The following is a 26,419-nucleotide window of genomic DNA, read 5'->3' on the forward strand; positions in this document are numbered from 1 at the left end:
AGTTTCGATCAGAATATAAAAGGCAAAAAAGAAAGAACGCATCTGGAACTAAGAGAATAACTTCAGCGCCTAAAAGTAGGAAAAAAATACCTCAAGAAGAAGGCATGAAGGACTGACTGTAAAGGAAAAGACTACTACATTGATCTGCCTTAAAATTAAGAACTCTATTCATCACTAGGTAGCTTTCAGAGAGTGAAAAGGCAAGCTATAGAGTGAGATAAGCTGGATCCAAAAAACTATAAATGACACCACTTATAAAAGTTCAGAAAAAGGCAGGACTATCACCTCAGAAAACAGGAGCGTATTTAACTTTGGGGGGAATAAGGAAGGTAATCAGGTAGAAGCAAGAAGGGGCTTCCAGCGTGGCTACACAAATACCTGCTGTATGAAACTCGCTGAGCTGTACATTTACATCTGGTGCTCTTCTCTGCATGCGTTTTTCTTCGTAGTGTAAGTGATGACACAAACACAAGAGTTCTGAGCAGAACCACTTCTGTAGGACTCTGCCCCAGAGTCCTAGCCATTACAGTGAGCCAAGAACAGGGGATAAAGGCTCACAGTCAGACAGAAACACGTAAAAGTCTGTTCGTCACTTCACAGTGAATTCTTACTTAAAAAACAAACAAAAAACGTACTATAACTAATAAGGTAATTTAGCACATTACAGCAATAAAACTGGGGGATTTACTTTTCATACTAATTTCTGATAGTACCAAAAGCCATAAAATACTTAGTGATGTATTTTGTTAAGATGAAAGACCTGTAACCTGAAAACTATAAAACATTTCTGAAAAATGTAAGAAGGCCCAAATAAAGAGAGATGTACCACATTTATGGATTAGAACATTCAGGATCAGTAAGACCCCAAAATGGATCTACAAATTCAATGCAATTCCAATAAAAGTCCAAGCAGACTTGAGAGCAGATTCTAAATGTTTGCAGACATTCAAAAGACCTAAAAACAAACAAACAACTTTGAAAAGGAAGAACACAGCTGGAAGATTTAACCATACCTGATTTTTTTCAGCATGACTATGCCACGTGAACGAAGGCAGCGTGAAGGAGAACATGAGCACAGAGACACGGGACCCATGCTGTGTCTGCCACTCGGCCTTCAACAGAGATGCCAAGCCCAGGTGCTGGGACTGGGTTAGGGGAGGGAGACTGTCACCGCAATCCCTCCTTCACAACACACTGAGATTAACCCAAAACAGGTAACACACTTATGTGTAAAAAACAAAATAGTAAAACCTCTAGGAAAAAACAGGGAGACAGTCTTGGTGTAGACAAAGGTTTCTTATTTTCTTAGAAGGGACACACAAACACAGATCTTGACAGGAAAAACTGATGAAATGGACTTAATCACAATGGACAACTTCTCTTCATTAAAACACTTTTAAGAAATGAAAACAAAGGCAAGCCATGTACTGGGAGAAAGAATCTGTACCTTAAAACTCAAGACCAAGACAAACAACTTAATAAAAAACTCAAAAGACTTGGAAGACACTTCACACAGGAAGAGACATGTGTGATCAGTCAGCACCCAAATGAAGACACAGCAAGCACATTTAGTCACCAGGAAGATGCAACCTAAACCTACAAGGAGACAGTCCCACAGGCATGCCACAGGGCTCAAATCACAAAGACAGACAACTCCAAGTGTTGGTAAGAACTCGGGACAACTGGAGCTCTCTTAAATCGCCGGGACTATAAAATGGTTCATCCTTTTGGAAAATAGTTCTAAAGTTTCTCACAAAGGCAAACGTGTTACACCACCCACCAGCTCTGTCCCTAAACGTTGATCAGAAGAAACGACATACATGTCCACGGTAAGACCCGCACAAACTTCCATGGTGTCTGTACTCAAGGTAGGCAAACAATGTCCCCCGACGGGCACCTACAGGAGGTGCACCCTGGAACATGCAGCTTGGCAGCAAAAAAGCCTGACTCGCTGATGTCAGCAACAACACAGACGAATCTCAGCGTATGCTGAGCAAAAACGGCCAACCACAAGAGCACATTCTGTATGATTCCATTTCCATGAGGTTCTAGAACAGGAAAAAACCCTCAGGGGTGGAAAGAACAGATGACTCCATAGTTACATGACTAATCTAAAGAAATCCGTTGGTAGCTGCTTCCAGGGGCCGGGCACGACGAGTGTGAAGCAGCACAAGGAAATGGTAGCCTGGACTGAGGCGGTCCTCACGCGGGTGCAGACGTTTGTCAGACCCACTGAATGTGCGCTTTAAATGGGTGTATTTTATTATATAGAAGGAATAACCCAGTCAGGTTGATTTTAAACTTTTTTTTTTTTAACGTTTATTTATTTTTAGGACAGAGAGAGACAGAGCATGAACGGGGGAGGGGCAGACAGAGAGGGAGACACAGAATCGGAAACAGGCTCCAGGCTCTGAGCCATCAGCCCAGAGCCTGACGCGGGGCTCGAACTCACGGACCGCGAGATTGTGACCTGGCTGAAGTCGGACGCTTAACCGACTGCGCCACCCAGGCGCCCCCGGTTGATTTTAAATATATCTCTAATCAATCACACCCACTATTTAGGAAGAAAGTTTAAGCTGAGTTCACTCCATGGTGCTTTCTAAAATCATCATCATAGTTCTGGGTTTACTGCACAGGTGCCACGGCAACACCAGAAATGTTCCGGAGAACCACCATCTCCCCAATGCACGGATTTTACTGCTCTGAGTTTCCAGCCCCCACCCGTGTGCATACACAACTTTTCTATAGCCGTAATTGTAGCAGAAGCACACACAAAAGACACTTAGGGTCACACATGCAGATTCACTGAACACACACACGTTCAAGTTGTGTGGCCCCTCCACTGACAGAACCTGGACTGTGTGGCCAGTGCCCCAGCCCTGGCTCCCTGCTCCTCTGAGAAAGGAAACGCCTTTAACCGAGAGAGAAGAAAAGAATTCCTCAGATGAGCAAGAGACTCAGCGGGAGGGAGGAGGAGCACAGGGGAGTCCAGGCTGCAGGGGCAGGATGGGGGACTGCCCAGGGCTCACGCAGCTGAGAGCAGAGGCCCCTTGCCTTGCACCCCCTGCCCGCCGGTTCCCGAGCCAGCAGGTCTCCAGGGCAGAGTCCCCGCGTGCACCCCTGCCAGCTCCGTCACAGCGGCCCCTCTTGTCTGCCAGGCCAGCGTGACTGTAGGAACCAGCAGGGGTACATGGGACAGAGGGACAGAGAGGGCAGGGAGCGGAGAAGTCACTGCCACTGGAGTGGGATAGGAGGTGCGCCACCTTCTCCTTCTCGGGTGGAGGCCACCGGAGCTGGCTGGCTGCGGAAGGAAGTGTCTGAAAGCCTGTGAGGGCAGACAGAGTCTGCCTGCGGGGCCTGGGGTCTTTTCGTTCGCATCGGTCCCAACCCACGTTTGCAGCAAGCCCTCCCCCTGGCCGGCGGGGTTTCAGGACCGGCGCTCGAGGGAGCAGCTGGGCAAACACCCGGGTCCTCCCCCTTTCCTAAGCCTCACAACGAAAACACGCTACACAAACAGAAAATAGCTCAAAGGCTCACTGCTGTCCGGGGCCTGAGTCTCTGTAAGAAATCATGGTTAGTGGCGCTCGGCGAGAGCTGGAGCCTGTCAACCACCAAACAGCTGCGTGCGGCTCCCGTGGGGCAGTGTGAGCGGACACGTGTGCAGTGAGTGCGGCTCCCGTGAACAGTGTGAGCGGACACGCGCAGAGGGACTGAGTGCGACTCCCGTGGACAGTGTGAGCGGACACATGCGGAGACTTCTGGGCTCACACGGCCCTTTCCTCAACTGTTGTCTGTTCCAGGGAGGCCTTTCATGAGTGCCGAGAAGGAATCTCTCTTCCTTCCAAGAGCACAAGTGGGCACCCTGCCCCCCAGAGCAGCACTGATTTGCAGCTGCCCATCAAACCAGGAGACAGACACCGTCCGCTTCTCAGAGGATCCAGGCGAGCCTTTTGGGGAAGAGTCACTGCTAAGATCACGTGGCCCGGCTCCTGACCCAGCTAATGCCCTCCCGGTCTTGGGTCTAAAACAGAGCCCATAATTTATTTCTCAGGAAAGAGGAGGAGAGGAAGCCCAGAAAGGAGAGGCTTTGGTGTGTCTGGAGAAGGAGAGGCGGGCGGGGGCGGGAGGTGGCCACCCTGACCGCCCCCCAGCGCTGCCCCCGCCCTGGCAGCACAACGGGGGCTGCAAGCCAGGTCCTAGCAAATACCCCCAGAGGCCGCGTACCACACAGGCATCAACACACTCCCATCAGTTGATAAAGTCCGTAAAACAACCTTTAAACAGAACTTTGAGTTTTCTGCCAATTGTTTATTTGAATGGAGGGGAGCGTGTATTTACCAGACACATTGTTTAAGACAGAATGAAAGGGATGACTTTATAAAACGGCAAAAGGACTTTGGCTTGCGAACTGCTGAAGCTCACCTCAGTTCTGAACCTATTCACACGAAACCCCGCATGCCAGTATCGGTGAGACCAGAGATGACTCAGAGGCCGCGAGGCGCCAGCCCGGAGGCCCCGTACTTCTTTCTCCTGCTTTCTCCTGCTTCCTTCGGGCAGGAGCAGCTCACCACCCCACCCACCCCCGCTCGCCTGTGGAGCCGAAATCTCTAGCTGACGCTCAGTCGGAAAAGCAAGCATCTGCAGGCCTGGCACCCAGCTGGCTCTGGTTGTCGCAGACCTGAGCCCGTGACGTTGCCCGTTTTCTAAAGTCGCAGCACATTCTACGGAGCGGACAACAATACTCTTTTCTGAATGACCCCGTAAGTGAGACATAAAAATCGGTGGGCACATGATGCAGAGAGGAGAAAAAACAAACCTTCTGACCCGCTGGCAACAGGCGTGTCTAACAAGTTACTGGCTGGTGGGCCGCTCTAAATAGAGCAAACACCACCACCCAGCGGCCTCTCAGTGACAGCCACACCTGTGCTCAAATGCCTTGCTCTCCAAAGTCTCCGAGCAGAGCCAGGTCTCCAGTCCCAGCCCTGTAGGCACTCAGCCCCCTTCCGTCTGCCTCAACCTTCCACCCTCCCCAAACGCCTGGGACAGAACTAGAGGGAAACAGAAACATGAACCGCGAGCCTCTGAATCAGTCAGCATTGCTACTTCCTAGCAGTTTGGACAAAATGCTTCACGGCAAAAGTGGTTCAAATCACTTTCTGGCACTCACAAATGAGTCACAGGACCTCCCGCTCTGCCAGACAAAAGCCAGACTGTGCGTGTCAAACCCTGGAGATGCTGGGGCCACCTGACACAGGGCCCTGTTGGGTTCCACACGCCCATTTGGACTCAAAGGTGAAAGACGGTAAGCACAGAGCCAACAACTTGAGGGTCCAAGACTGCCCAGGATATGAGGGCTCCGATGTGTCCAGGAGGCAAAGCAGCCCTCCAGCTTGTAGGGAAAGAGGCTCCGAGGCCCACGTAGTCTCCGTGTGCTGAGGCCTTCGTGGGGGCCCTGGGCAGGTGGCCTGTGGGCACTCCAGTGAGAGCCACGCTCTGTCCACACAGCCCTGTGCCCTCTGGGCACTATGACAGCACCAAGGTGGGTGTCCAAACACTTCTGTTCTCTTTCTTGGGAAACTCACTCAGAAAAGACCAAATCAAAGATCCCCTTAAGCACGTGGCACTGTATTTTGGAGGGACTACTCTGCACACCAATCCCGCCGTGGCCAACTCAGTAACAGCCACCGTCCCTGCTTCGAACTTAAGCACACAGCCCTGCTGGAGGAGGCGTGCGGTTTTCTGAACAGCAGCAGGACCACAGAGAAAGGCCGGGTCATGCAGGAGGCCCGAGATGTGTCATGGGCATGGGCACAGGAGCCCCCACAGCCACCTTCCTCACATCTCTGAGACAGGCAGGTTTCACGGGACGACAGACTTGCTTGGTACCAACGTCTGCTCAGTGGGTACAGGTGGGGCTACCTGTGTGGAAGGAATGGAAGGAAGGGGTGGGGACAGTCCAGGGAATGACCCCCATGAATGAGACCACTCTGGAGGATCTAAGTGTGTTGATGGAAGGCCAGAGCCAGGCCTGATGGAAGCCTCTCATCCTCGATGTGGATCCCCACTCTGGGTGAGGTGGGCAAGGCCCTGGGTTGCCCTCTGACGACCATAGCATGACCTGAGAGCTCCCACAGTGAGGGAAGCAGATTCCAGCATGCTAAAGGGAGCAGGCCCAAGGTCTGTGTCGTGCCACTTGTCCCCGCCAGCACCACCAACACCTCCACTGAACACGCTGGCCGCCCAGAGAGCAGCAAAAGGCCACGGTCATGCAGGGTCTCGAGGAGAGAGCAGCCAGTGGTCCCCAGGCCCAACTCCATGCTCCAGGATCTCGCCACAAGTGCACCAGGAAGATCCCCTGATCTGTCAGGAGGACTGAGGAAAGGGGGAGGCTGGGAGAGAAAGGACCAGAAACCAAGGACACCTGGATCACAGGCCTGCCGTGGGGCCCAGCAGAGGCCACCCGTGTGTGAATGGAAGGGCTGGGCCCCAGGACTACACACCTGACGCCTTGGCCCCGGGACAGTTCGGCCCAGCCTCCCAGGGGGCAGAAAGCAACAAACAAACAAAAAGCCATGAACCCATCTCAGAGGGCCTGGGAAGCAGAGAGAAGCGGCTGCCCCTGGAGCTGCTGGGGGAGCAGACAAAACAGGGGCACGCCAGGGACGGGACCTGAAAGCAAAAGATCCCACTCCTAAAAGCCACGGCGAGGATGGAGTGGGTGGTCATGGCTCACAGCTGGAAGGTCAAACTGCAAGATGCAAAATTAGAAGGAAATAGAAATCCCAAAGGGATGAGCAGACTGTAAGACCCAACATTCAAGCACAAGAGACCCAAAAGGGAAAAACAAGATAGAAAAAGAGGAGACTAGAAGCTAATATAGGAAAATTTATCTATTTGAAAAAAACCTTGAGACTATGCTTTGAAAGAGCTCACCAAATTCCAGGAACGATCAGAAAATTTCCAAATCAGAAAAATTCCAAATTCTAAAACCATGGAAAAAAATCTTACAAATCTTCAGTAACACACATATTTTAAAAACCAACAAATCGCAACTGACCCAGAAAAAAACATGAGGCAAACCCCAACACCTATTCACGCGGAAAGCTCTCAGCCAGCACGTGGCTCACAGTGCTCAGCGGGTTCCGCGCAGGATCCTGGAAAGCCAAGGGCGCTGCTGTCACCCAGCACAGCACAGGGTCTATTCGGTGCAGTGAGGCAAGAGCGGAGATGAGGGGCACAGAGACAGGAGAGGAAGAAATAAAACTGTCCTTATTTGCAGATGGCACGACTGTCTACCTAGGAAATCCTCAGGAATGTAGCCCCAAACCTAGAGCTAAAAGGGAGTTCTGCAGGATCAACACACAAAAATAATCACATTTGTTTATACTGACAACGAGCAAGTGAATGCAGAAAGCAAGACTGCACCATCTCTCTACAGCTGCTTCAAAGAAAACGCCAACACAGCACAAACTTCACAAACCTGTAGGAAAGACACAAAGACCTAAGTAAGTGGAAACAGTGCCCCTCAAGCTCACAGCGCACACAAGCCCCTTCTACAGAGTGTCCTGAACCGTGAGGGCCCAGGCCAAGGCACACCATGTCCGTGGCAGGCGCCTGCAAGGTGGCGAGTGCTGTGAGCAGGGCATTCTGTGTGCAGGCAGGGGGTGGAGCTCCTCCTGGGCCTCGCTGAGAAGCTGGAGGGAACATGGGCCTGGCTTGTGCATGAGACAGTACGCAAGGGTCCGTGGAGGCAGTAGGAGGCAAGAAGTCCACAGGGCCTGATGTCGCAGTGGAGACGTTGGCTTTCGCTCTGGTCTGATTCGTTGACTGCTATACCCCTTGTCCCCAGTACCACCTGGCACATGAATGAATGAACTACCATCTGAGCAGCAGCCTGGGAGCTGCCACCAGACTGTGTCCCAGCGGCCAACGAGCCAAAATGCAACCCAGCAAAGGGGTCTTAGAAGCCCTCTTTGTGCAAAAGCATTTCATTTTTATGTACCACCTGTGGTCAAGTTCCACTCGGCGCCCTGCCTTCACTGCAGACCACAACCATCTTCTCCCGACCAAGGACCCACACCCCCCCCCCCCAGACCCTGGCGTGCCCACAGGAAAGGCTGGCTGAAGAGGCAATCTGTGAGAGAGCTCATGAGGGCCTGCCAGAGCTCCCACTGTCCAGATGCCACCTTCACCAAATGACCAGACACAGCACGGTCAGGAACAGGGCAAATCAAAATCACACGCACTGAGGGGGCAACAAGAAGGTGCTCTGGACAAAGACACTGGCCTAACACTGGCATGAAGAAATCAGACAACCTGTTTGAAGGGGCAGTCTACAAGAGAAGTACCTGGGACTGTCCAAAGTATCAAGGACAGGCTATGGAATGTCCCAGACTGAGGGGATGAAGGAAACAGACACGTAACTGCGGTGTGTGGTTCTGAGCAGGTGACACGCAAGCAGGCTAGGCGTGGGGGCATATGTCATGTATGTGTCCCTGCTCTGCTTGGAGGAGACGTCCTTCTTTGAATTTTTTTTTTTTCTTCAACATTTATTTATTTTTGGGACAGAGAGACACAGAGCATGAACGGGGGAGGGGCAGAGAGAGAGGGAGACACAGAATCGGAAACAGGCTCCAGGCTCTGAGCCATCAGCCCAGAGCCTGACGCGGGGCTCGAACCCACTGACCGCGAGATCGTGACCTGGCTGAAGTCGGACGCTTAACCGACTGCGCCACCCAGGTGCCCCGAGACGTCCTTCTTTGTAGGAAACAAAGTACTCGGGGTGACAGGCACAATGCTGGCCGCAAACCAGAGCTCTCATACTGTCTTCGCGACTTTTCTTTACGTTTGAAACAGAAAAATGGGCAAGAAGACAAAAGCTCACGTCCGGAGAAAAGGGAGCCACCGAGCTTGTTCTCGCCACGATTCCCGATCAGGAGGCACAGGTCGAGACAGTGAGGCGCCAGCAAAAGTCAAGAGACTGACGATACTGAGTGTTGAGGGGCTGCGGACCCACCCACAGCCAGGGCTCTGAGGGCGGCAGCTGCGCGCAACGGCAGCGCTGCGTCCCTCCCCCAGATGGCCGCACGAGGCGCCCTCGCTCCCGCAACAGACTGTGACACAGCTGGAAGCAGCCGTCCCGGGGGATGGGCACATGCACTCCATCGGTGTGTGCAGTGCTGTGCGGGCCGCACACAAACAGGACAGGACAGGGGCTGAAATGAACCCGCACTGGTGTGCCGACTGCCTTTCGGCAGGAGCACTGGGGCAACTCCACAGAGAAAAGGCAGTGTCTTCTACGAAGCGTGCTGTGACCGAGTCCCCACATAAACACCAACTAGCCTTGAGTCCTGCTGCACACAGAAATTAGTATGAGACAGACAATGATCTGAATATAAAAGTAAAAACCATAAGCTACTAGAAAAAAATATGACAATAGTTTCTCCTCTGGGGCAAACAGAGATTTCTTAGAAAAAAAATAAGTATAAAAGAAAAAAAACCTCTAAACCGAAGTTCAATAAAATTTAGAAGTTCTGCTCGTCAAAAGACACCATTAAATATGAAGGCAAGTGACAGTGGGGAGAAAATATTTATAGTACAGGAATCTGACAAAGGACTTGCATCCAAAATATAGAACTTTCGTAACTAGTAACAAGATGAATGGCCCATTAAAAAAAAAAAAAGGCAAGAGATTTGGAGACATTTCACAAAAGAAATGAACAGCCAATAAACCCAAGAAGAGGTGCTCGACATCATCGGCAGCAGGAAAGCGCTAAGTACAGCGGCCACGAGACGCACGGCACGTCTGCTGAATGGTTGGCACTGAGGCCGACAGCGTCCGCGGCACCACAAGGTGGAGAGCCGCCACGTGGGCGCAGGGCAGCCTCTGGGCTCGGCAGGTTCTCCAAAGGCGAAGCAAGTGTCACCCTATGACTTGTCAGCTCCACCCCTTGGTATGTTCCCAGGCGCGGTGGAGACGCAGTCCACAAAAAGGCTTGGATGCGAATGTTCATGGTGCTTTCGCTAAAATAACCCAGACAGGAAACTGCCCAAATGTCAGTAAACAGTACAGCATAAAAACGAATTGTGGCACGTCCACACAACAGACAATAAAAAGATAAGCTGCCGACATACAAAATGCCACGGAGAACCGTTACGCTGAGCGAAAAGCTACACACAAGGGGGCACGCTGTGTGATTCTTCCTGCAGATTCGAGCCCCACGCAGTGCTCTCTGGCCCACATTCTGGGTGGTGGAAACATTCTGTATTTTGACTGGGGTGTTAGGGGTACACAGTTGTCAAAACTCACCAAATTGTTCACCTTGTACACAATTTTCACATTGAAATCCTGCATTTCACAGTATATAAATTTCACCTCAATTTTTAAAACCTGAATGAACTATAAAGATTGGCAACAACAGTATGGATATATCTTAACAACGTTAAGTTTTAAAATATCACACACGGCCTGATACTCCTCGCATGAAAACAACTGAAATTTTTATTTTTTTTTTAATTTTTTTTTTTCAACGTTTATTTATTTTGGGGACAGAGAGAGACAGAGCATGAACGGGGGAGGAGCAGAGAGAGAGGGAGACACAGAATCGGAAACAGGCTCCAGGCTCTGAGCCATCAGCCCAGAGCCCGACGCGGGGCTCGAACTCGCGGACCGCGAGATCGTGACCTGGCTGAAGTCGGACGCTTAACCGACTGCGCCACCCAGGTGCCCCAACAACTGAAATTTTTAACGAACTTTTCCAGATTGGTATAAATACCAGAGCTCCGCAGGGGTAGGGCCAGAGCGCGAGCCGGCTCTAGCTCTAGGCGACACAGTCAAGACACAGCGACCAGACCACACACGCACGACACATGGTGAGAGCGTGTCCTGAACAAGGCTCGTGACTGACTCAGCCCTCTGCTCCTGAAATCCTGAGGTCTACACTTAAAAAGGAGAAGAAATCACAACGGAAGCTAAAAAGTGTACCATGCTATTCAGGACTGAGGGGCACCCACCACGGTCATCACAAGAAAATGAATCGTCTTAAACCTTACATGAGAAAAGTGAAAAGAAAGGCTGAAATATAATGAGCATTAGAAACGAAGCAAACCCAACAAGATCAGAAACTAAACAAATAAAACCAAGGTGCACAGAGAAAAGGCGCCAGGGGCAGCAGTCAAAGGCACATCCCCACACCAGAGGGCAGCACAGGTGCACGGCCTGTCTCTGTCCTTTACTAAGGACACCAACACACCTCCTGGAAGACAGGGCATCCCCTGAGCCATCCCCTTGGGCCTGCAGCCCCTGCTGGGGGCTGTGGCCATCCAGGACAGACTGTTCCTTGGTGGCTAACCACTGCCGGGGTCCCCAGGGAAGCAGGCGCAGACAGGTTCTCTGCGGTGGCGGAAAGTGGCGGGGTACCCCTGGGGAGGAAGCGCAGGCCCCACCACAAAACCCTGTTACAAGCCCTCTTTTCCACAGACCTCCAGGGACTCAGGCCCCAGGCCTGATGCACAATATGTGCCTAAGGCTACCTTCTTTAAAAGCCAGACTTTTTGTTTGCTAATCTTATTCCACCCTCAGCCAGGAACTGTGGGGCCCTTCTGTGCCTCCAGGCCCTTGGCTAGGACAGCAAGGTGGTCATGCAAATTCCACCGCAAAGCTCACCGAAATTTACTGCCCTGATTTCTTCCAACTAAACCCTGAGAACAAGTCATATCTCTGGAGTCAGGGCAAGTCTTCTTGGTGAGACTTCAGCATCACCATCTTTTCAGACGCCCACGCCCAGAACGGAGACATCGTGATGCCCAATCTGGGGGCTTCCTGCTCCTGGAAGCAGGGACCTTGTGGCTCTGAGCCCTTGCCTGCCTCCCTCCCTACAGTTTCTAGGAGTGATGGGGCCAGACGTCCAACTTGCTCTTCCTCTCCCTGCCCACTGCGGAAGGGCACTTTCAGGAACCTGGTTCTCTGCCCTGCCCTCTGCCAGCTCAGTGGTGGCTATGCTGACTTCCATCAGCAAGTTTATTCAGTGCCTCCCTGGTCTGCAGTCCTCACTGTTCTAAATTGGGCTCCACCTTGTCCAACTTGGCCTTCCTACGTTTTCTTTCCTACTCTCCAGTGAACAGAGAGAAAGCTGCACAGGATATCAGAGAGGAGAGGGCATCTTCAGCCCTCCTCTCCTTCTCCCGAGTCCTGCTGGCCTTGTCCATGTGGAGCCTGCACACCTAGAGAGCTTCCAGAATCCTGCCAGCGATTCTGGAACACATACACAGCAACGCATCCACGGCCAGTCAAGAGAACACGTTGTCACTGTCCAGTATTTCATAAAGAGCAGCCCTAAAGGAGAACAAGAAAATCACCACCTCCCTTCACCCAAAGGCCCTAAGAAGCACACTGTGGACCATGGTGGGTGTGACTGTCTTCAGTGGAGACTGTCTTTGTTTAGGAAAATGCTGGACAGACCATCTGAGAGTGAAAACAGGTCCCAGGGCAGGGTCTGGAAGGAGATGATGGAATGAAAGGGAGTTTTAGTCTAAGAAAAAGGAACCACAGCCCTGGGGCTTGTCTTCGAGAGCAGGGCTGTCTGTCAGGCAAACTTCTTCCCAAACCTCCCCCACCCCCACTCCCACCCCGTGTTCCTGGTAATCAAGGGAAAGGCTGAGCCAGTATGAGAAGAAAAGTAGGTTCATAGGTGGATTAATTAGCACGAGCAGAAATTCCGACACACAGCTGACCTTGCTCAACAGAACCCCCTAAGGAATGCCCAGAGGAGGTGGGTACCCTGTGTCCCGAGACCCAGAGGGGCCCAAGGGGAGACTGCATGCAGACAGACACTCTAAAGGTGGGTTTTCAGGTAATTAAAGAGAGGGGCGTCTGGGTGGCTCAGTCAGTTGAGCGTCCGACTTGTGATCTTGGCTCAGGTCATGATCTCACCGTTTGTGGGATCGAGCCCCGCATCGGGCTCTGCGCTGACAGTCTGGAGCCTGCTTGGGATTTTCTCTCCTTCTCTGCCCCTCCCCTGCTTACATGTATGCTCTCTCGTTCTCTCTCTCTCTCTCTCAAATAAAAAAAAATTTATAAAAAATAAGCTAATTAAAGAGAAAATCCATGGTTGAAATACTGTGCAGTGATGCTTCGCCTATTGTAATCATTTGTCATGTTACTGAAAATGCTTTTTAACGTAGTAATGCCCATGTACAGACTGCACACAAATCATTTTCAGAATTTCTGAGATCCCTACAAGTGAAATCTAGGAGTGGAGGGCATGAGCATTTTTTAAGTTCTTGATACAAAATGCAAAATTATGCTGCCGACGCCCCCAGTTCACACTTTGCAAATACTGAGTATACGCACCTCAGAAAACCCTGTTAACTTGGTTTTTAAAGCTCGTATCTCACGAATGTCACTTGTGTTTCCTTGGTCACAAATGATAAAAAGGTTGTGAGAGTTCAGCTGCAGTCTGACTGCTCCCCTCCTTCCTGATGAACCTTTCCTCCTTATAACTTGTGTGACCTCTGTCTCCCTAAGGCTGTTCATCCTTTAAGTGCTTATCCACATTGTCCCAGTTTATCTTCAGTTTTATTTATGTGATTCTCTGCTGTGCAATTCTGTATTTTTATGCCATCCTATTTATCAAAAATTAATTAACTCATTATGTGCTCTTGCAATTTAACAGCAAGAGCCCATGAACCTTAACTTTTAAGTCTCATCATTATATATTAGAATAATGATTTTCAAGAACCACACTAAAATGTAAGGTCATTTGATTATTCAACCACTACATATATACACATTTTAAGTAAAACAAAGAGTTACTTACCGAATCCAAAAAGCAAAGGTAAGACCCCGAGCTCTGTGCTATTGCTTGATTTTTAGAATATCCGACTGTTTTAAAAAAGAAAAAGAAAAGGTCTTTTATAATTCAATTTCTGATGGTATTTTCTTTCCTGAACTTAGAGTAACACATACTACTAGGAAGCTCAAAACATGGAACCCCAGCAGGTAAAATCCAGTTGGCTTTAGACGGAGTGAGAAGGAAGGGAAGGGAAAACCGTGTCCCATTTTTAGGGATAGAGACACAGTCAGTGTTACGTTGGGACGCAAAGAGCCCACCCAGACCCAGTGTGTTAAGGAGGGACTGCTCCCTGGAGGAAAACAAATTCAGCAACCATTCAGAGTATAACGAAGCTAACCCTGGGGAATATTTTCAAAAAAATCAAAACGTCACTGAATGGAAATGTCTGTGTAGATGCGAAGCAGTGACACGCGTGTGATTGGCTGTTAAGCACTCGCCGAACGGGATGCTTTATCAGTACTTAGCTGAATGTCTCTCTCAGTGGTGGTTCCAGTCACTGCCAGCGTTTACTATGTCTGCACATGCACACACCTAGGGGCTCCCCTGCTAGGTGCAGACCCCATGTTCACCAGGTGTGACTGTCCTCAGATCCCCGACGTAGAACGTAAAAGCTGAGAGCACACCACGCTGAGAACGGACATCCCTGGGCTGCCCATGTACACGGGTGATGTTCACACAGCGCACGAGGATGGCAAATTCATCCAGAATTGGGAGGTCACCTTGGGAAGAGGGCAGAACCAGAAGGGAGATGGGGGTCTCTGAGGGTGGGTGATGTTGGCTCCTCCTCCGGGTGCCAGTGACATGGTGCTGGCAGTTTGTGAAAATTAACTGAACTGGACAATTATGATAAGTGCACTTTTCTTACGGATGTTTTGTTTCGTTTTTTTAAGCTTGTTTTTGAGAGAGAGAGAGAGAGAGAGAGAGAGAGAGACAGAGCATGAGCAGGGGAGTGACAGAGAGAGAGGGGGAGGCACAGAATCTGAAACAGGCTCCAGGCTCTGAGCTGTCAGCACAGAGCCCCACGTAGGGCTTGAACTCACAGACCACAAGATCATGACCCGAGCTAAAGTCGGACGCTAAACTAACTGAGCCACTCAGGCGCCCCCTCTTTTTTTTTTTTTTTATAGTGTTTATTTTATTTTTGAGGAGGGGAGGGTAGGGACAGAGAGAGAGAATCCCAGGCAGGCTCCACGCTGTCACAGAGCTTGACATGAACCCACGAACTGTGAGATCATAACCTGAGCTGAAGACAGATGCTGAACCGACTGAGCCTCGCAGCTGTCCCGGATGTTATGTTTTAATAGATGTTTTAAAAAGTCTTTGGCTTCAAAGTGATTACGACTTACAACTGGGTTGGAAAAAGTGGCTGCGTGCCCACTGAGCCGTGCTGGGGTAGCGCCAGGAGAAAGAGCAGAAGCCACAGCCTGCCACGGTGTGGGGAGCACCGGGCTGTCCGCGGCAGGTGGGAAGGCAGGCCTGGCCAGTAAGGAGCGTCAGCAAATTGAGCTGAGACAGCTGAGTCCGGACGGAGGGCAGGGCAGGTTATGGGACGGTTTAGAGGGGCCGAAGGGGCCTCAGGGGCACAGATACACGCTCCACAGAAAAGAGGCTGCCAACACCTGAGTCGAGTTAACCATCCGGTTACAGATTTGGTGCCACGGAGGAAAGTCACACGAAGTGAAACAGATGTGTGCAGAGGTAAAACAATAAATCCCTCCAATAATCAGGCTCAGGCGACCTGACCAGGTTCCTTGGCGCCAGGGACACAGCAGCGCACTTGCCTCAGGCCACATCAGAGCTCTGGGTTTTCTGTGCTGAGGACAGCGCCTCTCCGAGGGGGCAGAAGGCAGCTGCTCAGTGGGGGGTTTGAGCAAATTCGAGCTCCGGGAAGTCTCCCTGCACCGGTGCCCTGGTGCAGGCTGTTTCCACGCAAGGTGGCAGCTCAATCTTAGCATGAATCCTAGAGCTTAGCCAATGCCAACCGGTTGGCAGACCGGTCCCAGATCTCAAAGAGCCACAGGTGTAATAAGCAGAGAAGAAGGGCACAAGGGGGGGCCCTGGCAGCCACACCGGCAGCTGCAGAAAGCGCCATCATCACCGCCAAGCACAGCAAACCCAGGGAAAGGCCTCACGCAGTCGAAACCCAAGAGCCGTATGAAGAAGATGAAAATGGGAAGAGACGGCCCACAATCACATTTAAACTAGCAGGAGTTCTGTTTAAAAAGCTGCTCAGTAGAGTCAGGTTTCAGAAGGGGTACAAATCAAACCCCAGAATTTGGATAATGGAGGAAAATGTCTCACTAAGGAAGCTGGAAGTTCCTCACAATGAGTCCTATGTTTGGCAAAGACAAGGAATTTGCTTTAATATTACTGCCTTGAAGAAAGTCAAATGTTTGTGCCAGGGCCTGCTGTCTGGGGGGCTGTCACAAAGGGACGCAGCTGGTTGTCATGGTCACAGCAGGAAAAAAACGCAGCCCTGGCGGGATTGGTGTCCTCACTCTTGGGGAGGGCGGAACTGTGCTGTACTTTCATTTGAGTAAGTGACCGCATTGTTAAGAAATGTTTTGCTCTGTTATGATATGAAATAATAAGTGAATCTTAATCCAATTTAAATAACTCCGCACTCCTGAAAAAAGAAACACTTTGGATTTATGCTCTCTAATAGTCAATGTAACTTTTCCTGCTTAAGAAAATACCATTATAGGAAAATCTGCCCTTTCAGATCTAATCAAATTAACTCCATCCCACACTCGTGTGTTACGGGCCCCCATGACTCTGCCTTGCCCGTCTCCAAAATGACAGCAGGTTGCCTCCACTTCTTCACACTATTACAACTGATTTTTCTTTTTTTTTTTTTCAACGTTTTTTTTATTTATTTTTGGGACAGAGAGAGACAGAGCATGAACGGGGGAGGGGCAGACAGAGAGGGAGACACAGAATCGGAAACAGGCTCCAGGCTCTGAGCCATCAGCCCAGAGCCCGACGCGGGGCTCGAACTCACGGACCGCGAGATCGTGACCTGGCTGAAGTCGGACGCTTAACCGACTGTGCCACCCAGGCGCCCCTACAACTGATTTTTCTTAATTGACAAAATACATACAAATGTGACACGACTCAAGTTATATCTAATCTGTGGAAATATTTTATGAAAAACAAAACTTGTTTCTAAGATGGAGGTCAGAGAAGCAATCACACCAGCCACCAAAATGCCTTCAACCTATTTTATCAACTATGGAAGATACAAAACATCTTAATAAAAGACGATTTGACAAGGATGTTCAGACTAGTTTCAAAATCCACAATTCATTTACACACATTTCAGATGCAAGTTGAAACAGATGTTCTACAGTAACTGATTTTTTAGTTTTCTATCTCAAGCAAACTGGAGACAATGCGAATAAGAAATCATTTGGGGAAAAAAACAGAACGTCTTCTGGAGGCATGAGATCATGGGGAAGATCAGGATGACAAGAATGGGGCAGGTCCTGGCCCCAGTCACTGAGCCCCACTGAGAACTCAGCAGCCTCCCCCTTGAGCCCCCTCGCTTCCCGACACCCCGTCCCCCCTGCCCGCCTTCTCCCACTGCCACCTTCTGTAGGCCCTTTCCACCGAGGAAAAGGAATCGTATTTTATGTACGCTATCCAGAACCTCCACTCTTTCGACCCCTCTGCTGATGCAAGAAAGGGTGATGATCTGCTTCCTGCTGGCACGAGGATTATATCCGTGTAAGAATTCAACAGAGAAACTGCAGGAAGGCCCTTCCTACTTCCCAAGGGAGCGCAGATGATCACGGTAAAAAGAAACTAGCGAAGGTGTTTAAGAAGAAATTTACCGGGGCGCCTGGGTGGCGCAGTCGGTTAAGCGTCCGACTTCAGCCAGGTCACCATCTCGCGGTCCGTGAGTTCGAGCCCCGCGTCGGGCTCTGGGCTGATGGCTCAGAGCCTGGAGCCTGTTTCCGATTCTGTGTCTCCCTCTCTCTCTGCCCCTCCCCCGTTCATGCTCTGTCTCTCTCTGTCCCAAAAAATAAATAAATGTTGAAAAAAAAATTAAAAAAAAAAAAAAGAAGAAATTTACCTGCAGTGGTACTGTAATTGAGCATCCAGAACATGGAGAAGTAATTCAGCTACAGGGTGACCAGTGCAAGAACATATGCCAGTTCCTTGTAGAGATTGGACTGGCTAAGGACGACCAGCTGAAAGTTCATGGGTTTTAAGTGCTTTTGGCTCACTGAAGCTTAAGTGAGGATTTCCTTGCAATGAGTAGAAGTTCCCTTCTGTCCCTTGTCACAAGTTTAAAAACCTCACAGCTGGGGCGCCTGGGTGGCTCAGTCAGTTGGGCGTCCGACTTCAGCTCAGGTCACGATCTTGCGGTCCGTGAGTTCGAGCCCTGTGTCGGGCTCTGGGCTGATGGCTCAGAGCCTGGAGCCTGCTTCCGATTCTGTGTCTCCCTCTCTCTCTGCCCCTCCCCCGTTCATGCTCTGTCTCTCTCTGTCTCAAAAATAAATAAACGTTAAAAAAAATTATTAAAAAAATAAATAAATAAACGTTAAAAAAAATTAAAAAAAAATAAAATAAAAAAATAAAAACCTCACAGCTTGTATAATGTAACCATTTGGGGTCTGCTTTTAACTTGGACTAGTGTAACTCCTTCATGTAATAAACTGAAAAGAGCCAAAAAAAAAAAAAAAGAATGGGGCAGGTCCTAACACTCCTTTAGCACCTATGTCTTCTCAACAATGGGACAGGCACCTGCTGCCTGCAAAGGAAACTGAGACACAGAGAGGTGAAGGAGTGTGTGTGTGGGGGGGGGGGGGGGGCACCTGGCTGCCTCCCGCCCAGTCTTCTGCCTCAGAAGGCAGGGCCACCTAGAGGCAGTGCCAAAGACTAGTCTTTCAATATGAACTTTATAAAATAGCAGGAGAAAAAGCTTTCTTTTAAGTGACCAATTTTAATGACCATTTGTGGTTTTAAATTTTTTCTAAAATGTTTACACTTTCCTGCTCTCCTAAGTAGGGTATGGGATGCTGTTTGTGAGGGATGTGGTGCAGAGTCAGGGGCACTTTCTGGGAGAGAAGTATCTGTTTCATTCTGTGAACTCAACTTCTTAACTCACCTCTGTAAACATCCACCCTCTCCTTGGCCCCGAAACACAAAGACAAAAACACAGTGCTGGCAGGACGCTGCAGAAGGGGAAGGCAAGGGGATTTGGAGGCTATGCGTTGAAGCAGCACACTGTTTTGCAGAGAGCCAGTGTTCAGAGAGGTTAGCCCTGTTCGAGGGTGGACCCTGCGAGCTCTGGGGGAGACAGCTTGGGTTCAGGGCCCCTTTGTGAACTTGGAGTAAACCAGCAAGTCCAGCAAGGATCAGTGCACCTGCCCCAGAAGACCAGGAGAGCTCTGTGAGGTCATGCCAGGGGCACACACGCGAGGGTCAGGAGTGAGACCAGGGGAGACCAGGGCAGCCTCCTGACCACCAAAACCGGCAGACTGAGCAGAGAGAGGAAACAGGACAGGAAGGGGCTTTGAGGGCAAGAAGCATCTGGGAAGAGTGGATGTCCCTCCCACTCACACCTCTCCTGCTCACACCTTGCCACGCTGAAACACAAACCCTACCCTGCACCCTGACTACCTGTCCACCCTGAAAGGCAAGTCACATGCCAGTCTGAACAGAACTAGTAACAGAGCCAACACTGCTCTGGCCCTACAGGAGGGGATCCAGAGGGATCCCAAACTTTCACCCTGCCCACCCCTGAAATATGAGGAGAGCTGCAAGGTTCCCTGAGGACCACCCATGAGGGAGAGGGGCTGGCGCCACACTACTCCTGAGGTTAATTCTCAACTGTGGATGCACCCCAGCCTCTCTCAGGAAGTGTCTACAAGTGTCCACAATCCCAGTGCAGAGGCTGTACCCAAATCAATCACTTGAGAAGATCTTAGGGTAGGACTCAGGCATCAGGGCTCCCAAAACTCTGCAGGTGCTTCTCACATGTAACCAAAGCTGAGGCCCACTATTTAAAGAAGGACACACTCCTAAAACCTGCAGGGGTCTGTCCTCCAGCTCCAGCCTCATCATCTGGACCTCCTCTTCCAACCCAGCAGTGTATGCAGACATGCTATTTTCAAGTCTTACACAAAAACTTTAAAGTGAAGCTAAAGGAAGCCCAATATATTACAATTAAAGCTAAGAATGTAAAGCTAATCATTCAGTATAAAAACAGAGGGTGAATGAAAAGCAATGATACCTTGACCCAGCATTATAAATTTCAAACTCAAAACGTAAAGACAAAAATCTTAAAAACTTTCAGAAAAGATACCTTTAAAGAGTCAGACCGTCACAAGATTTCTTATCAAAACCAGAGGACACCAGAAGATAATGAGGCAATCCTTCAAAATTCTAAGGGAAATTATTTTGTATGTAGAATCCTATACCCAGCCAAACTGTCAGTTGAGCCTAAGTACAAAATGAAGACATTTTCAGACATGTAAAAACTCTAAACATTTTACCATCTACACACCAGATATGGAAAATTTACTTTAAGGAGTACTCTAGCAACACTAAATAACACTTATAAGACAAAAATTAAATAAAAGAAAAAGAGAAGGAAGGAAACCAAACAATGGCATGTGTAGAAAGCCGAAGAGAACAAGACAAAATGTTTTTACAGGCTCCACAGACCCTAACACTTGGGAGCCCCCAGGGCCCGGCATGGAGTCGGCCGCAGAGGCGCCCAGGTCTGAGTCTGAGCCAGCACAAGGTCTGCAGTGAATGATAGTCACTCACCTGTTATACTGCAAGTGCTGTCTTTACAAGGTCTAAAGTGTCGGCATCAACTTATTATTAAAGCACGTAAAATAAAGTTATACAACAGAATGTGAAGATTACACACCCTGAAAATATGACTATATTATAACAAACAAACTCCCTGAGGGGGGAACACAGGAAGTGTGGTGAGGAGCACTTCAGCAGCTAAACATTTCCTCTTTCACGGTGAGCACTGACCCACACTGTGTGAGTCAAACAAATCAAATAAGAACCAAAAAACACTGGTGGCTTCCAGGGTGTGGGGCTTCTAGGTTTCACTGTAGACCTTTCTGTATGCCTGAATTTCTTTTTATCAATGCTAGTATTAAAAAAAAATGTGTTATTCCTCAAAGCAGACATTTGTGAGAATGAATAAATGCTTTTTTTCTGTCATGTACATTCAGGCTGGAGGGCTAGTTCATATGGAAGGTTGAGACAAAGGTTGTTGTGCTATACATGATTACTGCTTGCACAAATGCTCTACCAGCAAGTCCAAGGCCTTCTGCTCTTATCCCTAAGCCAGTCACCAAACAAGCACCAAAAAGCTACAGACCAATTTTCCGTATGTCTACAGATGCAAAAATCCTAAAGAAACCTGAATAACTATATTGTATAAAAACAGTATCATGTCATTGCACGTTTGTTCTGGTACTGTTCATTATTAAGAGAAATACTAACACACTGTAATAAATATGTTAGGAGAAAAAAAAAAGCAATCACCTTAACAGATACCTAAGAGACATTTAATAAAATTCTATACTGATCCCTCATTTTCTGAATGCTTACTAAGTTAGGAATCACAAGTTAACTTGAGAAAGGTATCTGTCAGAAAGCAACGATAAATATGATACCTAACACGGAAACACTAACACTCCCACTAAGTCAGGAACAATACAAGGATTCAGTAATGTGGCCGCACATTGTTCTTCCTGACTTCTTATCCCAAGAGAAAAATATGAACAGTGAAGTATAAATTAGAACAACAAAACGAAAGAATAACATTTATTCAGGATTAGATCGCCTAAATGGAAAATCAGATATCGTGAAAAACTAAGTTGGATAAGATAGTGCACCAACAAACTGGTAGTCTACCCCACCCACCTAATCCCAGCACTAGAAGTGCCTTAGAAACAAAAGAAAATTGTAAGACTCCTTCCTCTACAGGAGACAGAAGGAGGCTGTACCCTGGCAGGGGAGGAAACCCAAATACCACAGTCCAGGGACTTAGTTAGGAAGAACTTCTGGGTTCTTCTGTTCAGGCGAAGCTGACCGCTTGGGTGAGCTGACTGGCCATCCCTCCCTCATCACCATGAAGCCAAAGAACAGCAGGCCCAGGAGGCACCAGCAGGGCGAGCAGAGGCTGTTCCCACTAATGCACAAGACCAGCAGTCTCAGGCCTTCTCCTTCCCTTCTCCCCATCTACTCTGCAAAGGGGAAGCAATTGCACGGGACAAAGGAAGACGGAAAGGTAGAAAGAAGGGAGCAAGGCAAGAGAGGGAGGAAGCAGACAGAAGCTGTACAGGATGGTTACCTGAGGGCAAGCTCACCTGTATGGGAGGTGAGCTGGGGGCAGCACACAAGGACTAAAGGAAAGGTCCTGCATCTTGTGATGAGATGTCTTCACCACAGGGTCCACCAGCCCCCACACAAGTGCCAGACGAGGACACACAAATGGTAAGGAAATCATCACCAGCAGGCTGCCACCGCAAGAAGTGTAGTCTTTCGGGCAGAAGGAAAATGACAGCAAACGGAAATGTGGATCTGGAAGTGAATGAGCAGCGCAAATAGTGACTGTATGGGTGAAAACGTGATTCTCTTTCTTATTACGTATGTCTCATAACAGTTAACGCCAGTGTCCTGTGCGGTTTATGATACAGGCAAAGTAAAACGCGGGACAAGGTAGCATAAAGAGCAGAGAGGAGAAACGTGTGAATACTGTTGTAAGGTTCTTATGTTACATGTGTAGATGGACCTTTGAAAAGCTGATCTTGGTAAACTGAAGATGTATACTAAAACCCTAAATCAACCCCTAAAACAGCAAAACTAAATTATAGCTACTAAGCCAACAGAAGATAAAATAGAACCAAGAATTTTGAATGGAGTCCGGCTCCGGGCATGACAGCATGCAGAGCCCCATGGATTGCCTAAATAGAAGCCTGTGAACATCACGCGGAACCAACTGCCATTCAGTCTCTGGAAGTGGGAATTGAAGAAATATTTACTGAAGAAGATGACCGAGACTCAGTAAGAACAGTGAGGGTCTGTGGGACTTGAACCGAGACCTGCTCCACCCCGCCCTCCCCAAAGAGGAAACCCCACCTAGACAGACACTCAGGTTCCCCTTCCCCTTGCTAACATACAGAAATCCTGGGGGCCGCAGGACATCGGCATTTGTCACCCTGACTGCAGGCTCCTGTTGCTGTGGCTGAGTCCCCAACAGTGGAGAAGCAGGGCTCCTTCTCCCCCCACCCCCAGCTCCCAACCTGGGACAGGGGCAGTATCTACCTTGGTTGTGGTATCACCAAGAATATTAGGGTCCCCAACGCCCTTGCCCTGGCTTGTGGGGAAGGGGCTCCTGCCCCTGCTCCATTTGCAACAGAGTGTGGAGAAACCCACTCTTGCACTGTGGTGAAAGACACCTGGTAGAGGGGGTAGGGGTCGGGTCTCAAGTGGCTTCTCAGGGCAGTCAAGGCACAAGGCAGGGGGTAACATACTCAAAGTACTCAAAAAGAAAAGCTGTTAACCAAGAATCCTATTCCGGAAAAGTTATCTTTCAAAAATCAAGGAGAATTAAGACATCTGCCTTATAAACAATACTAAAGGAAATTCTTCAGGCTAAAAAGACTGACCCAAGGGATTCCAGGGAGTACTTCAAATCCATTAAAAAAAACACACAAAAAACCAAAGGTAATTGTTAATTATAAAAGAAAATATAAATATATATTTCTCCTTTCCTCCTTTAATTGATTTAAAAAGCAATTGTATAACACAACATATAAATAATGTATTGTTAGGCCTATAACATATAGAAATTCTTTATCTGGCAAAATCATCCTCTAAAAATGGACAAATTAAGATATTCCCGGATCTAGTAAGTGATGAGGGAGCTCGTCACTAGTAAGCCTGCCCCACAAGAAATGCTAACGGAAGTCCTGCCGACTGTCATGCAAGAGCACCAGGCAATAAGCTGAAACCATACGCGGGAGTGAAAAACACTAATAAAGGTTACCCATAGGTAAATATAAAATCCAGTATTGTTCTATTTTTACTCTGAATGTTTTCTTATCTAAAAGTCAAATACATCGAGCAATGATTATAAATCTACGTCAACGGGTGCATGAAATCGATGTAAACTGTGACAACATAAAGTGGGAGGTACAGAACTGCATGGCGCAGAGCTTTAAACACTACTGAAGCTAAGCTGATGTTAATTTAAACTAGATTGTCATAAATTTACTACATTAATTGTAATGTCCACAGTAAGCACTAAGAAAATAACTTTCAAATACACAGAATAGGAAATGAGAAGGGAGTCAAAATGGCATACTAAAGAATTAAGCACAAAAGCACTGATGCAGGATTATGGAACAAAAAAGAAGTAAGATGCACATATAGCAAACAACAAAATGGTAAAAGGCCTTCTTTTTTCACTAATTACTTTAAACATAAATACATGAAATGCTCCAATTAAAGACAAAGGCTGGGAGAATAGATTTAAAAAGTACATGACCCATTTATTTATTTTTTAAAAATATTTATTTATTTTTGAATGTTATGTTTATTTATTTATTTATTCGTGAACCGTGCGATCATGACCTGAGCCAAAGTCGATCCATTTAAATGCTGTCTATAGGGGCGCCTGGGTGGCGCAGTCGGTTAAGCGTCCGACTTCAGCCAGGTCACGATCTCGCGGTCCGTGGGTTTGAGCCCCGCGTCAGGCTCTGGGCTGATGGCTCAGAGCCTGGAGCCTGTTTCCGATTCTGTGTCTCCCTCTCTCTCTGCCCCTCCCCCGTTCATGCTCTGTCTCTCTCTGTCCCAAAAATAAATAAACGTTGAAAAAAAAAATTAAAAAAAAAAAAAAAATTAAAATAAATAAATAAATAAATAAATAAACGTTGAAAAAAAAATTAAAAAAAATAAATAAATAAATGCTGTCTATAAGACATTCACCTTAGATCTAAAGGCACAAAGGAGTTAAAAGTGAAAGGACAGAAAAATATATTCCATTCAACTAGAAACCAAAAGGGTTTCTAGGGGTGGTTGGTTATACTGATACCAGGCCGTAAGTCAAAAAATTTTATTAGAAACAAAGAATGTTCTATATTGATAAAAGGTCAGTCAAGAGGACATAGCAATTATAAAACCATATACACCTAACAGGAGAGTCCCAAAATAAGTGAAGCAAAAACTGACAGAATAGAAGTGAAAAATAGTTCTACTAGAATAGTTGAAGACTTCAAAACCCCACTTTCAATAATGGATAGACCATCTAGACAGATGATCAGTACGGAAACAGACTTGAACAACATTATAAACCAAAAGACCTAACAGACATATACAGATGCCCTACCCCAAAACAACAGAATATCCTTAGACATATTCCTAGAATATGCTTAGATACTCTTAAAGACACATTCCCAGAGATATGTGGAAATGGAAACACAACACACCAAAACCTGTGGGACACAACAAAAGCAGTGCTCAGAGAGAATTTGCAGCTATAGATGCCTATGTAAAAGAGATCTCAAATCACTAACCTAATTTCACATGTTAAGAAGCTAAAAAATTAAACATACAACTAGCAGAGGAAGGAAGTAATAAAGATCAGACCAGAAATAAATGAAATTGAAAGTAAAGAGAGAGAGAGAGAGAGAAAATCAGTGAAAACAAACATTGGTTCTTTGAAAAGATCAACAAAATTGGCAAACCTTCAGCTGGACCAATAAAAGAACTCAAATTACTAAAATCCAAAATGAAAGTGGGTACCTTACTACTGACCTTAACAGAAATGTAAAAGGAGTCTAAGAGAATACTACAAACAACTGTGTGCCAACCAATTAAACAACCTACATGAAAGGGACAAATTTCTAGAAACACACAAACTACCAAACCCAACCCAAGAAGAAATAAAAAAATATGAACAGACCTATAACAACTAAATAGATTGAATCAGTAATCAAAACCTTCCAACAAAGAAAAGCTCAGGACCAGATGGCTTCACTGACGAATTCTACCAAACATTTAGAGAATAACACCAATCCTTCCCACAACTCTTCCAAAAAACAGAAAAAAAGGAAACACTTAACTCATTCTATGAGGTCAGCTCCATTCTGATATCATAGCCAAAGACATCACAGGAAAGGAAAATCACACACCAACATCCCTTACAAACATATATGCAGAAATCTCCACAACAGGTTAATCTATACACAATCTATACACAAGAGGTAAATTAGTGGTGGCGCAGGGCTGGGGGAAGCAGGGTGTGGAGGATGATGACTGAAGGGTACCAGGTTCCTATCTGAAGTGATGATAATGTCCTAAAATTGACTGTGGGGGTGGCTGCACAGATCTGTGAATATACCAGGAACCACTCGACTGTATACTTTGATGGGTGAACTGTGTGGCATATGAATACATTTGTTATAAAAAATATTTGATTAACCCAAAAGAAGGCAGAAAAGGAGGGAAAGGAGGGGGAAAAAACAGAAGCAACTAATATAAAACTAATAGCAAGACAACAGACTAAAAGCTATCATTAGTCA

The 26,419-nt window shown here is 47.7% G+C and overlaps 1 protein-coding gene, 1 long non-coding RNA gene and 1 pseudogene across 6 annotated transcripts in view; 1 reads left to right on the forward strand and 2 right to left on the reverse strand.

Moving 5' to 3' along the window:
* The window catches only part of B3GNTL1 (UDP-GlcNAc:betaGal beta-1,3-N-acetylglucosaminyltransferase like 1), a 98,398-nt gene that overhangs the window by 67,250 nt on the left and 4,729 nt on the right, over positions 1-26,419 (reverse strand). For 4 of the 5 annotated variants that reach the window (XM_047094087.1, XM_047094086.1, XM_047094085.1 and 1 more), the window contains exon 4: positions 13,818-13,882. In XM_047094087.1, the coding sequence (XP_046950043.1) occupies positions 13,818-13,882 (65 nt within the window). Of the gene's footprint in view, positions 1-13,817; positions 13,883-20,633; positions 20,781-26,419 lie in introns of those variants that run through there. The other variant, XM_047094088.1, reaches the window with a different exon arrangement.
* LOC124522580 (eukaryotic translation initiation factor 1-like) lies at positions 17,470-18,145 on the forward strand (annotated as a pseudogene).
* On the reverse strand, positions 17,962-18,621 carry LOC124522581 (uncharacterized). The gene is made up of 2 exons (XR_006964811.1): positions 18,441-18,621; positions 17,962-18,153 (listed from the first exon to the last, which is right to left on the reverse strand). It is a non-coding gene; the product is annotated as an uncharacterized LOC124522581 (long non-coding RNA).

This window comes from Lynx rufus, unplaced genomic scaffold, assembly GCF_022079265.1.
Source record: "Lynx rufus isolate CCGP_SWC_20201006 ecotype Redwood Valley unplaced genomic scaffold, mLynRuf1.p SCAF_37, whole genome shotgun sequence".
Lineage (NCBI taxonomy): Eukaryota > Metazoa > Chordata > Mammalia > Carnivora > Felidae > Lynx > Lynx rufus.